General features: G+C 37.3%; 2 protein-coding genes across 5 annotated transcripts in view; one reads left to right on the top strand and one right to left on the bottom strand.

Moving 5' to 3' along the window:
- Positions 1-13731, top strand: part of LOC100183726 (dnaJ homolog subfamily C member 17) — a 33860-nt gene that overhangs the window by 8604 nt on the left and 11525 nt on the right. Inside the window, exon 10 of one of the 4 annotated variants that reach the window (XM_026838990.1) lies at positions 13420-13515. The exons of 1 other annotated variant lie outside the window; for it this stretch is intronic. In XM_026838990.1, coding sequence (XP_026694791.1) covers positions 13420-13506 — 87 coding nt within the window. In that variant the 3' untranslated portion in view covers positions 13507-13515. Of the gene's footprint in view, positions 1-1306; positions 1823-1912; positions 1976-13419; positions 13516-13731 lie in introns of those variants that run through there. 2 more of the 4 variants (XM_026838991.1, XM_009863420.2) reach the window with 2 other exon arrangements.
- Positions 9034-11159, bottom strand: LOC100181364 (cdc42 effector protein 3). The gene is made up of 3 exons (XM_002125268.5): positions 10669-11159; positions 10451-10545; positions 9034-10276 (listed from the first exon to the last, which is right to left on the bottom strand). The coding sequence occupies exons 1-3, from the start codon at positions 10858-10860 to the stop codon at positions 9748-9750; spliced, it is 816 nt and encodes a 271-aa protein (XP_002125304.1). The 5' UTR covers positions 10861-11159; the 3' UTR covers positions 9034-9747.

The raw sequence follows: 13731 nt of genomic DNA, 5'->3' as shown, positions 1-13731 counted from the left end.
AAAACCGTGCACTATTACAGTAATAAAATTCATATTGATAAACATTACAGAAGTTCACGGACCATGTGTTTATTCGTTAGGAGTTGAATTTTATACCTGTTCGTTTATACACGTACTTCGTATGCGTTGTGCCGGCCGCGTGACAAGTCTTGGAAAGTATACGCTCGTCTACCTACATTGTAGTGATATACATAGGAATTTTAATCCTTTCTCGTTGACAGCGCATTAATTACAAGAATGAAGTTTGTAAACTATGTTCGTGTTAAACCGACCGCCACCTGCGTGAAAAATTAAATTGGCCAACTTTATTAACACGAATTGCCAATCATCTCTTAAAACTATCGTCTTTAAAAACACACCGATATAGTAGCAGCTGGTGTTATTTAATTATCTTTCGTTAATTTTTATAACTTCCTGTAGTAAAGCACCAATGTTTAGAGTTTGAATGCAGAGATATTCAAGGTAATTTACTTGGGATATCTGTTTTAAACGATTTAATGAAACACGAATTTTGGAACATAGTACTAACACCTTGTGTTTGATGTGTGAAAATTATGGTGAATCGTCGTGTTTCGGTAACTAGTATACGATTTTCTTTGATATTTAACTAATAGGTGTCATCGTACTATTATATCGGTAGCAATTGCCGAGTGTAAAATTACCAAGTTGTTAATTATGAGTTTGCAGCTACCTTTCCCATTAATGAGGTTTTACACCACACCCTATGCAAACCATAAATGCAACATTTAAAAATTGATAGCGCATTGGTTTAAATATTGTGGGTAACTACACTAGTTAGAATTTAAGATAATTTGAAAATCATAACTTTTAATAAACCGTACTTATTAGAAGTTGTTATAGTTATGTTACTATGCAACACTTTTGACGTGTAGAAACATATCACATGCGTGTATATTACAGTGGGGGAAGACGGGACAGCTTTTACACTATATTTATATGTATTATGTGCTAAAGGTGTCCCATCTTCTCCTACCTTACTGTATCTTAAAAGTAATCTGTGTTTGTGTTATTTGCGATAAAATATTGATTCCTTTTGAAAATATTCCCATCGGAGCATAATTTTACTATCACGCCAAAATATGGGCGCGCATATAAAATATATATTGACGAACGTAGCGAAATACTTTCGTGTTTACTACACCACCCAAATCACATATTAGAATCAATCACGTACAAAATACCACGTATACTACCATGCTTCCTTTCCCAGCCAAACACCCCCAGTTCCCACAGTAAGACTGTTTATTGTTTATCTGTCAAAGGGAAATGTTTCCAATATTTTCAGCTGCGAAGACCAAACAAATGTAAAAAGGAAGCAACTCGAGGTCACCACTAGATTCTTAACATTATACCGTGTTTTCTCTTTAAATCAAATATTCACTTATTTACTGGTGTATGTAGCCCGAGATTTTAATTCTAAATTTTGTTCTGAATTTGTTTAAAAATGAGTAGTATTTTCGCATGTTTTTTTTGTTTTTTTTTGTCTAGAAAGTATTTCGCCGCTTAACGACATATATACCATATATTTTAGGTCGATATAAGTTATACCAAAAAATCTTACTCCATTTCTCAACCGTTGCACAGTTTGTGACTTTTGCTGCATTTGCCGATACTGTGTTTTTAAACAGTAAACTTTAAATATTAGTTTGGTTAACTTTGTAACCTTTGACCTTTTTATTGACCCGTGATGTCACGAGTATATGTTATTTCTGTGGAATGTGGGCGTGTCTGTTACGCATCGATGAACATATGTTTGTTATGTAATTTTATGCCATAATTAATAAATTGTTCTATTCCTGTACCAGTCAAGCTAAAATTATATCACATTTAATCCTCAATGACTAGCGTTTATGTTTTAAGTTCATTTACATCACCTCAAATTTGGTCCTAGTTTATCTGCTACTGCAAAGTTCTAAATCTAGCAGCCATCGCCGTATAAACCACATTGGATTGTCGTAAAGCCGTCGTAAGAGCGGTTTACAAGAGGGGAAGTTAGCTACTTATCCATCATTGTCTTTTGCCCCTTTCTGCCGTTTTGAAGCTCGGTGGCTTTTATCATTGTTCGTAAATCCCGCCTCTCAAAGTTCGATTTATTTCCATTAACGACTTTCAGTATTTTGCTTTTCCGCACGATCTCCTTTTTTTCCATCGCCAATAATATTTGTGACGTCACAATGCGCGTTGTGCCCCTGAAAGTACCCCCTATCTTACCGCATTGACGTCACGAAGGCCTGGAATATGTCACGTCGTTATGGGCAACTAGAAACGATCGTAACTCAGAGTCAACTTTAACACGTCAACCTTGATTTGCTTATCTTTTTTTATCAAAACAGAATTTCAAATAAAACTCATACATCAAAAAAAAAATCGTACCTGAGTTGTACTGACTATTTTAATTCACCGACTTACAACTGCGTTGTGACCCCGGCGTATTTCTGTATTTTTTTAGGAAAAAAAAAATGTGCTTGGTACCATAAAAACGAGTTAACGTTGGCTGTATACTCGCTATATAAAATATAGTTGGTCGGGGGAAGATGGGACATCTCTACCACACAATATCCAACCTGATCGTTTTTTAAACAATTAACAACGGTCTACGAGAGTCGTGAGGATACGGTTTTATAATCATTTGATTGTTTTTTGTTTACCATTTAATGGGTCGAGAAAGTAGAATGAAAAGGTGTCCCATCTTACCCCACCATGCTATATGTGTTTGTACGTGACACAACATCTAATGAACTTAGACTTACCATACCAGTTGTGATCAGTTCGGTATTTTTTTACATGTCGTCCTGTTATCTATGATTTTATTCGAGCTTTCGCCAGAAATGCGGAAACCGAAAAAAAGGATTTTCTCTTCAGAAACTTTCTGTGACGTCACAAAACTCATTCTGCGGTCACCAATCGCTGGGGTGGAAATATTTTTAAAAATCTTAACGACCACGACGCACGAAAAAATACCTTGACTCAACTTCTAACCCGTTAATTGTATTGACCCAACATATTATATTCATTTATTTGTAACATTGGCGTTTTAATGTTTGCACGATGCTTGGGTCTAACGAAAATAGAACTCTTAACTTTAACTCCTTTCGGTTCATTTTCTCAGTACAAGTTCTCGTAAACGCTCAAATACCAATTGTCGTAAAACGATATTTCGGTTTAACAGGACGCAGTTATGAGGTATATGTTTCCTCAATCGATTAACTTTAAATTATCGGCTCAGATAAAATGAGATTTGAAACTTGATCGTCCTGCCAAAATTTTTATGAAGTAAAATACGTGGCACAGATTCGGATGACAGTTTAAGGCTAATTCATTTTGTGGTATTGTCCCGTTTTTGCGATGTTTTTGTTTATTTTATGATCTCTATTTTGAAGCTTCTTAGACACGGTCCGTTGCCCCCAATTGTTCGTCACCACTTCACAACGCCTTTTGTTCCGTCATAACCACCAAATTTTCATTTTCCCCTTGATTGACGTCACACTTCGAGATTGTCTATGACGTCACTGTTTGTCAACAATTACGCACACGCTAACACCAATCTTCTGAATTCTTTATTAACAATTGTTGTTTTAGTGAAAACGAATTTTGGCGTTTTCGCTATTCATGCGCACGCCGTTCAAGACAGCATGTTGTCGAATGAATTACGTTGAATATTTAAGCGCATTCAGGTGACTTCGACTAAATCGTTCGCCTTACACGGAACTCATTCTTAATTCATATCATAAAGGGGAAGCAACGTCTTTCGTTGCTAGTTTAATTTTTAATGATTAGGGAATGAACTTATTATGTAAACCACACCATTGTAAGTTCCCTTTTTATTTTCTTTTGGAAGTAAACAAAGAAAATTAAAAGAATTATAAAACTGTTTCCTCACGACTTCCACAGACCGTTGTTAATTGTATAAAACACGATATTTAGACATTATGTGCTTAATGTGTCCTGTCTTCCCCCAGTCTACTTAATATTCCGTATTTCCTAACAGTGTTAAGTCGTAAGGATCCTTTGTTTACTAACAAATGGGCAAATAAAAGAAAAAAACATGACGAAATTTAATAAAAAGTGTCCCATCTTTCCCCACCCTACTATATGTTTTGTAAAATTTGTTCACACTGAAGCCAGTTTACCATGCACTAACTCTCATACACACACTATTGCCCACACATAACTATTACGTACATCCTGGTTAAGATTTCGGATTATATTAAAGTATCTATGCTTTCAAGACCATTCACCAGTGGTTAATTAAGTAGTCGATAAAAGCCTATTTTCCAACATTACCCACAAACCACTCCCCAACTGCAAAATCCGTTAACGGCACCCAACAGTCAAAATTGCTACATTAGTATGTCACTTCTGTTTGTAATCTGGTATATAGGGGTTTAACATATATCTCATAATTTACTTTAATATGGGAAATATTTGGTTAGGTGTTGTATATATTATAAAACACTCTGTAAAGTAAGCTAATGAATATAGCATACTCAAACATATACTTAATTGTAGCTTTATAAATGCATCCTTTTAACCAATGCTGAACCAAATTAGCTACATTCAAAAATTCCGCGCATAGTTTTTACCCGCCAAAATACTGAGTGTTGGGGAAAATAGTAAAGCCGAGATATTTTGCAGTATGTGCTAATGTCGGCCTTGCACGCTATATGTCTTACTGTTGAATCTTTGAAAGGTCTCGGGGCAAATTTTGAAACTTAATGCTATAATCGTTTTAAACTTTAAAACTTATGGGCTTTCTAAATATCCATATCGATATGTGTTCAAAGATTTTCTTCAAAACACCATGCGCACTGGACAGTGGCACAGATTTTACATCTTACATTCCTAATTTTAAAATAACTTAGAATAGACGATAGGGGTAGGGTGGCCCATGTTTTCATTCTGTTTTATCTTCTCATTTAGTAGTAAACAAAGAAATAAATAGTAGGATGGAGGAAGATGGGATACCTTTGACACATAATAGCAAAATATCTTGATCATGTTTTAAACAATTAACAACAGTCTTTGGAAGTCGTAAGGGTATGGTTTTATAATTCTTTGAAAGTTTTTTGTTTACTACCAAATTGGACGAGAAAATAAAATGAAAAGGTGTCCCATCTTCCCCCACTCTACTATATAAACGTATCCTTACGACTTTAAAACAGCTTTTTAAATTGTAAAAAATAGATTTGAAATATGTCATATTGTGGGCTAACGGTATCCCATATTACCCCACAGTACTACATTTTAATTAGTAGGATATATTTGTATTGAGTGCTTTGTGCTTAAACTAGAAGTTTTGTTAATATTGTAAAAATGTAACAGAACAATGGTTTGAACCAAGTTCGTATCTGCGTTTCCAAGTATAGTCCTTGATTATACCTTTTCACGGTTTAAACCACTTTGACCTGTAATAACCCCGTATTTCCTTTGTTTTACGTTGCGACCAAGTTCAGGATATCGAAACGTCACACACAGGTCATAAACTATGACCTTTCAACCCGTTCGCATGGTAACAAAGATTGATAAGATGACCTGTGGCATAACCTTGTACCTGATAACAATATCAACTGAACGAACAATCTTTTCTCGTCCCATTCAGTAACAAAGAACATTTAAAAAATATAAAACCGTATCCTCACGACTCTCATAGACCGTTGTTAAATGTTTAAAACACGATGAGGATATTTGGATATTATGTGCTAAAGGTGTCCCGTCTTTTCCAAGACTATCATACTTGCAAAATTATTAACGTTTGATCAGGTAATTCATAATTTGTACCAAGTGTGATATTTGGAACCAAGCAGCTACCCTACGTTCCACATTGTGTATACCCTGATAAAGTATTGACAAAACAGTTTAAAATTAGTTTTTATTATTTTACGATCCTTAATGTGTTTACTTGAAGGTTGGTATTTTTGGTTTAACTTTTATTTTAAATTAGATTTAGTGAGATCATTGCGTTTTGGGTAGATCCGTACCCGTCACCCTTGACCCTTAAATCGGATTTATTTTGCTTGTTTATGCCAAAGTTACGTCATAATCGCCTCTGAAATTTAGCACCTGTTAAAATACCAGCACCTGAGCATTTAAAATATCCCGAACTGTAGCACACTTTGATAGCAGGCCGATTTTCCGCTCAAACCAGCGTGCGAAAAAAGGCTCGGCATGAGACGCCGCGACAACTGGTGAAATGTCAATACCGCTTTTCTTTTTTACTGAATATCAATACATTTTGACTGATAGTTCATACATTTTCAGAAACTTGTAATATACGTTAATTTAGTTTGAACTTTAAAGCGACTGTTTTTGTTAGAAATTTCAGGCTGGGCGTTTAATAATGAAAGGATTTGTATCAGTTTGCATCATTTGTGTTGGAAATTAGATTTCCATCTTCTCCTGTCTTTATCTTTTCATAACATCACAAACCCCAAAAATTTGATACCCACGTTTCGGGAATTTGCCATATCCATATTCATGCGTATTTGAGGTTAATGCGTTTGTGTTCAAGCTTCAGAACTCATCAAAACAAGGGCGTCTCCTAAAGCCAAACTGATATTTACATTTAAAACCTGATCCCGCACTTCTTCCAAAAAGAAAGAGCCAACGAGCTGTTGTATACGAAACTGGCAACTGTTGCCAAATGCTCTATCACGGTTTAGTCGACGTTTCTGATAGATTAGGTTCAAGATATGACAATCAATCACAAAATGAGTTGTTTTCAATGCTTTTGGAGAATTTCATTCCATTCATTTATATTTTTCCGACCTTATCACATTTCTGATGTGTACGCTGGGTAGTTTAACCTAAAAATCATTTTAAACAGTTTAAAAAAGCGGAAGCTGTTGACGTATAAGCAGTTTACAGCATTACTTCCTAAATTAAAAAATGTGACGGTGTCTTTTAATTACAATACAGTGTTCAGTGCATGTACTACGTGATTTCGCCAATGTACGCCACGCCTTTCCACTACCATCCAGCTTGTTTTTATTAAACTCCACGGTACAAGAGTTTTGAGGGTAAACATTTGCCCTCACACGTCACAGGTGTGGCTATTACTCTTCTAAGTGGGCGCAGTTTACAGTAACCAACATTAAATAACCCATAACATCGGGTTCTTGGGTCTGTGGGTTGCTTAGTGACCCATGTGGAAGTAAATTTGGGATATCCCCCATTTACTGACCACCCTGTTTAAAGTAATATGTGGCTGATTTTCTGCAATTAACTTATTTGCACTATAAACAGTATCATTTTGATCTTGCATATTACAAATTTTCAAACAGCTAAAATCCACCGTAAAAATGTCGTTTTGGCCTTATCCACAAAATTCACCAATAGATAAGTTTCGTAATTGTTTTAAAATACCCTCGTTTCGTGCGTAGCGAAATTTAAACGCTCTTTGTTTACATAACATAACAAGCCACGTTACTTTTACACGGCCCCAGAAAATTAGTTTTCTAATTACCCTCGAAAAAATGTGGCCTGGTTGCTTTGAAGTAATATATGACGTTGTTCGGCAAATGTTGTTTAACAATGAAGCAATTGTTCTCATAATCTCGGTGCCGGTACTTTGATTGACGTTTAGGTATTGTACTGAAAAGTAAAACAGGAACTTATTATACCTATATTTTGCTTGTGTGATTTTTTTATCATAAACACACAAATTTAAACAAACGCGAGGTATCGATTGTAGTATTTTACGCGCTATATTAAAAGCTTTGTCGGTTACTTTAAATTGGCACGTTGTTACCGTAAAAACAGAACGAGTTTTCGTAATATGTGACAACAAAGCTGTTAAACGCATGTTAGCTGCACCAAATTTACTATTTCCATCGATATGTGTGGTCTTTTTATCCCCAAAGCACTCAAATCCAAGTTTTGCTATAAAACCTTTGCTTCCCTAAGCCCAGGCACCTGAAACAAAGGTATAAGAGGTGGTGACTTTTTCGTCGTACTTTTGCTACCGTCTGGCTGCTCTGAATGACTTATTTCCTCTGCTAAACAATGCCCAGGACAAGTTTAGATACTGTTGGTATTATTTGCGTGGTATATGATTGATACTCTAATACACGGGTTAAGCCTTGTGATACGGTTGACTTATGAAAGTACTTTTACTTCTTTTATCCTTAAATTCGAATATCCACTTGCACGCATGTTAGTAATATGCGCAGAAACCGTCTTTGTGTACCGAAAAGCTACTTTTAATGTGTATTAACAGTTTGTGAGTTTGGAAAAGTTTTAATAAAAAAATACCTGACATAGTTGCTAAAGTCCAATTCCAAGTTCTGTTAGACCCAGGTTTACCCCAAGCCACACGGCTTTGTATTGCCCATTCTGTAAAGTTCACTTTAGGTCGTTGACCGTAAGGATAATCATCGCGTACACGGTACTTTAAAGTAGATATTTGGCATACACTGATTTTATGGTAGTACTTTAAAATGTATTGATGATTTTGTCCCCGTTTTTTTAGTCAACATGGTTGTTTTGGAGGTTTTTAGGTAATTTGGTGATTTAACTTCGGCCGCTGGCCAATTTTAATACGTCACGATCCATCAAAACAACATTCCTCCCGTTTCAGTTTTTAGGGGAGTTGAGTGTTTTCACTCGCACCTTTTAATGAATTCATTAGGAGCTTTACGACTGCGTTAAAAGAGCAGCGGTTCCACTATCCACGCTTTTTAAACTATCTCTGCCTTGCCTAACTTGGGTTTAAACACAACTGACGTGTGCTTACACTGCAATGTCAACAGACCGTAATTAGTCCACTTAACGCGATTGCCATGTTGCACTTGCTTCCAGTTTAGAAATATTGACGTAAGAATGGCTATTATGCGGAAACATACTCAACTGAGTTAGGATGATACCCCAAGGTCTATGAGGTCCCTTTTTACAAGATTATGTGCAAACAATAGGGGTGTTGTGACTCACAATCTTGTCTACCGAACCGTGGTCTCAATCTTAAAAAAATGTTAAGAATGATTTACACTTCAGCTTGTCTCATGCAACACCACTACATTACAAGCAATGCGTTTATTTGGCAATAGGCGAATATTCAGTTACGAAATATACACACACATCGTCACTGCATTTAAAAATCTCGGCCGCGCGATGGAATTCCCTCACATGAGCAGATATGTCTGGCGTATTAAGTGTCGCAGCTGCGCTCACTTTGTAGGAAAGAATTAATCCGCGCGAATAAGCATGCGCGTCTGAACGCCATGATTCTGATATTGCACATCGAACGAAAATCATTTACAAAACTAAGGTACCATGCAGGCAAAGCAAAAGGTAGGGTGTATAATATATCCTTGTCTTTATTGTTTGAGAACATAAATTAGGTGGGGTTGCAACAAAAAAATCAGCACAATATGTCCTTGCAAATTTTTAGTTAATTTTTTTATCAAGTTACACCTCACCATGAGTTTACATATAGGGGGAGAACTGACACCCCATACACCCTGCGAATTGCGCCTCAGAAGTTTATGAACAGCGGACTGCGACTGCGGTCAATGAAAGTAAAGTAATACGGTTATCAATATTTCAACGTCAATTTTTAGAACCAAATCGACGTGTTAGTGGTTCGTTAAAGTAAGAAACGATTATAATGCGTACGCTGTCCTTATCCTCACGGTCTCGTGCGAGACTTTGCACGCTTGGGTGGATACAGCGACTGTTTCCAGCCCTACACCTCAGCGACTGCACATTATGTCAAGTTGTTGTTGGGTAAGGTTATAATTCCACTCTGTCGAACACGCCCATTACATCGTCCATAAGTGAACAGCCCAAGTCCACATTCCAACCGTCTAACACTGATGAGGTATCAAGGCGTGCATTGTATCCAAGGAGACCGCCGGGTTTCTGCGTGTACACATCAGAAGACCTTCGCAGTTCGCTGTGCTTGTCTACTGACCCGAGTCCGTTCGGCTCTTCATCCATAATCCTGCGGGGTTTCGGTGGCCCGTTTCCCGTGCCGTTTGGCGTAGAGGCCGGGGTAGTGTTGATACCGTCTCCATAGCTTCGGCTGTGAGATTTGCCGTTTGAAATACAGTTGTTGTTCATGGTTTTCTTTCCTTTGGCTTTGCTGGCAATGCTGCCTCTGCTGTGCACTGGAGAAGTATCTGTAGACTCGCTACCGTGGGGTAACAGAGGCAAGGAAAACGCACTTTGCAAGATAGGTGACTCAGCTGGCCCATATCCGTCATACGACTGTGCAGATACTGATTTTACGTCAGCAGGTCTCCCATTTTCATCAGGAACACTGAATAAACAAACATAGATATAAGTATTCTGTAAAAACCCTACAAACTTCTTCCCAGGCTTGAAAAGTACAACCAACTGAGGTTTAATAACATAGCATTAAATCGGCATAACAATCCCCTTTTGGTTAAAACAGCATAAATTACAAGCAAAATATTATGTTTTGTACAATTACCTGTAATTACGAGACTTGTTCGTTCCTTTTCTTCCTAAACTTGATGTTCGTTTCGTATCAGTTCCATCATTTGCTTTGTCGATCTCGGTCTGGTTCTGTGATTAAGGATAATATTGAAACAAGGAAATATCAAACAAACTGCTAATCAGAACTTTTTAGGTTTCTCTTGTCTGTGGTACAGTATCAAGCTGTTGAAAAGACTGAAGTTAAAATCCTACCTGCAAAAAAGTAGTATCTCCAAACATGTCGTCAGCTCCCCTTCCAACGTGAGCCATATGTCGAAAATCTCCCAACGGCGGGGAAATCATCTCTGTCGATAACAGCTCCCGTAATTTCTTGCCTCCCTTGCTGTTACCGTACCCGTTTTTGCCCGCGCCTGCCTTCAGGTAGATCGGTGCTTTGGCAGGCATGATGTAGTTGTTCTTTTTCCTGCTCACAGAGGTCTTGGTGAACGCTAACAATGTGCTCGCCAGTTTGATTGCTCTGTGTTCCTCTTTGAAGCAAAGAAATTCAAAGGATGTTACGCAGTCTTTTCAAGTGTCGTGTATTTCCGGGACTTCTTTGATGCTTGAATAGGCGATAAACTATTTGCCACCAATTTGTATCACAGCTCTACTTTCAAAAGTGTGAATATTTTAATTCAAATCCAAGGCTCTATTGCTCAACAAGTAACAGCTTACTTCTGTAAAATGAAACATAAAATTCAATACAAAAGCTTAAATCGGTTTACTTTTGCCTCAGCGTAATATTTTCGCTCTCCTGTTTACGCATTACCGATGACGTGAGATTAAACAACACTGAAGCGTCCTGAGCTTAAACCCGCCAGTTCTACACTGAAAGATGCGCCGGCGGCCACATAACACTGATGATGCGCAGAAAAAAATAGCCTTCTTTGTCTGTCGCTCTGCTAAGCTGCAGCTCACTGTCGTTTTAACGTTGACCAGTTTCTAAGGCCTCGGGACATTTACAAACCACTGTACTCTACAAGGTTATATTTAGCACCCTTACCGATAGTTGAATAAAACAACTGACAGCATGGCACCCATTTAGAGGTTTATTGCGGTTACCAATGCACTTTACGTACATCACTACAAGCATTCATGGACCATAAACTACCAGCTTACTCTTACTGCGCTAATGAAATAGTTCAACAGTCTTCAACAAAACACTTCCTTCTGCTTCTCGCGTAATGAGAAACTAACTTAAAACGAACAGACAATGAATATCGAGCTTTCTGTTGAGAAGTGTTCTTGAATACCGACATACCATATTAGGTGAAACGTTTTCAAGTGACTAACACGTTAGTTAGACGTTACAGCTTTTAAAACGAGGGTATAATCCATCAAATAATGTCCCCACACGTCACTATATCGCACTAAGTACAATAAGCTTTAAACCCAAAGTTTCTAAACCCTCCAAATCATCACAGTACACTATATGAAGATAGCAACACGGCAACGTTATTTAATACCAAACTGAACTTTTTTTCGCATGTACTTCCTGTAAAGACGAGCCTTGTTTATTTGCAAACTTCCAAGTGAACAGGCAACAAAAAGCAGCCGACAATCTAATTCAAGTCGGAACTACCAAGGAATGATAAGCTTTATTTGCTAACTTTGTCCCGAAGAGGAAATGGCTCTGATTTCATATCATGACGTCACCTTATTTACCTGTCTCTCTTGTTTAAAGGAAGTCTGCTCACAACCAATGATATGTCACGTTTTAATTAGACAAGTCCCTAATATTCCATTTAAATCAAACAAGGTCGTCTTTGTACAAGTGAAACATTGGAGACTTAGAACTCTGAATGTCACGTCTTACGTACACATTGTCTTCTACGCGCACAAGTGTATATGAGTTAAGACCCGCATTGACGTAAGTGCGAGACGATAATACTTAAGTCATTTAATTACGTGCCTACGTACACAGCTCTTATACAATTTAATTTACAGGAAGCTTACCCCACGCTCTTAGTTGATAATACGCGACTGACAAATAGTTCTTTAGCGGTAGATATACTATGCTTTCTGACATTCATAAATGCGTTTGAGTGCATTTTCTTTCGGCCATAAAATGTACGGTAATTAAAACAACGAAGCTTTTGTTACTGAACAAGCAATCTTTAACTGTCAATGTCGACAAGGGCGTTATCTATCTCCTCATAATAACGACTGTGACGCAAAACAGGTTACCCAGAAATGGCACTGTGGCGCAATAACCATCGTAAACAAAACGGTTTATCGCTTTCGTGTTACCACCCAGATACAAATCCTTCACTGACACAACATATTGTTTCATCTTTCCGGCCAATATTCATAATACGAAACGCGACACACTTTGCATTAGTCCGTATTGCAAACATATTTGTACAGAACAGATTCTGGCCTATTTCTAGTACGAACAAACAACAATCCAGACCAACTCAATTCAGAATAATATTCAAAGCGTTATGCGAAACAACTAAAGCAACTTGAATAGAGTTAATTGTTTCCATACTGAGAACGGGAAGTTAGTTCCCAAGAGAGAATACGTAATCGAATTCACGCTCGCCAAATCTATATTCGAACCATGACGTCATAGTCAATATCGCGTTCAAGGCTGCATTGAAAATGTTTTGATGAAGGAGCGCAATATTTCGTTGTAAAATCCCTTTACTGAACATTTTCACCTTCATTTGTCCTAATTAGGTTCTGCATTAATTATGTAGCTAATGTTTTTATGCCCTTGGGAAATACATAAAACCAGCTAAACTCGTACACTCGCTGTACCATTCTAGTGATTCCAATTTCACATAAGTTCACTTGATAGCCTACTGTATACAATCCCACGAAAAACATATTCGCTTGAGTGGATTTGATTGCCACATTTCCTCTACTTCTGTGATAAATTTAGCCTTCCATGTGTCTGTCATGCTTTAATACTAGCACTATACTGTCAGGCTCTCAACAGTCTTCTTGTTTACTCCACAGCTATGTGGTTTCTGTGATGTCTACTGCCAATTCATCTCTCTCTGTAATGTGTACAGTCGTACAATATTAATTTGCACTGAAATATAGTAGGACGGGGTAAGATGATCCTTGTTTTCATTCTCTTTTGAGGTCTCATTTAGTTTTTCATCCCATTTATCCCACCTTACTATAAATCTTCAAAATTCAGTTGTTATTAATTCCATTAACAAATCATTCCAGTATGATATATTCGAACACCGCTATCTTGCTATTAACTTCTAGGTTTGTCAATTGTCAAACATCGCTTAGTTTGGGATAATGATATGTTGTTGG

This window comes from Ciona intestinalis, unplaced genomic scaffold (genome assembly GCF_000224145.3).
Source record: "Ciona intestinalis unplaced genomic scaffold, KH HT000137.2, whole genome shotgun sequence".
Taxonomy (NCBI): domain Eukaryota; kingdom Metazoa; phylum Chordata; class Ascidiacea; order Phlebobranchia; family Cionidae; genus Ciona; species Ciona intestinalis.
This window is presented reverse-complemented; position numbering and strand designations above follow the sequence as displayed.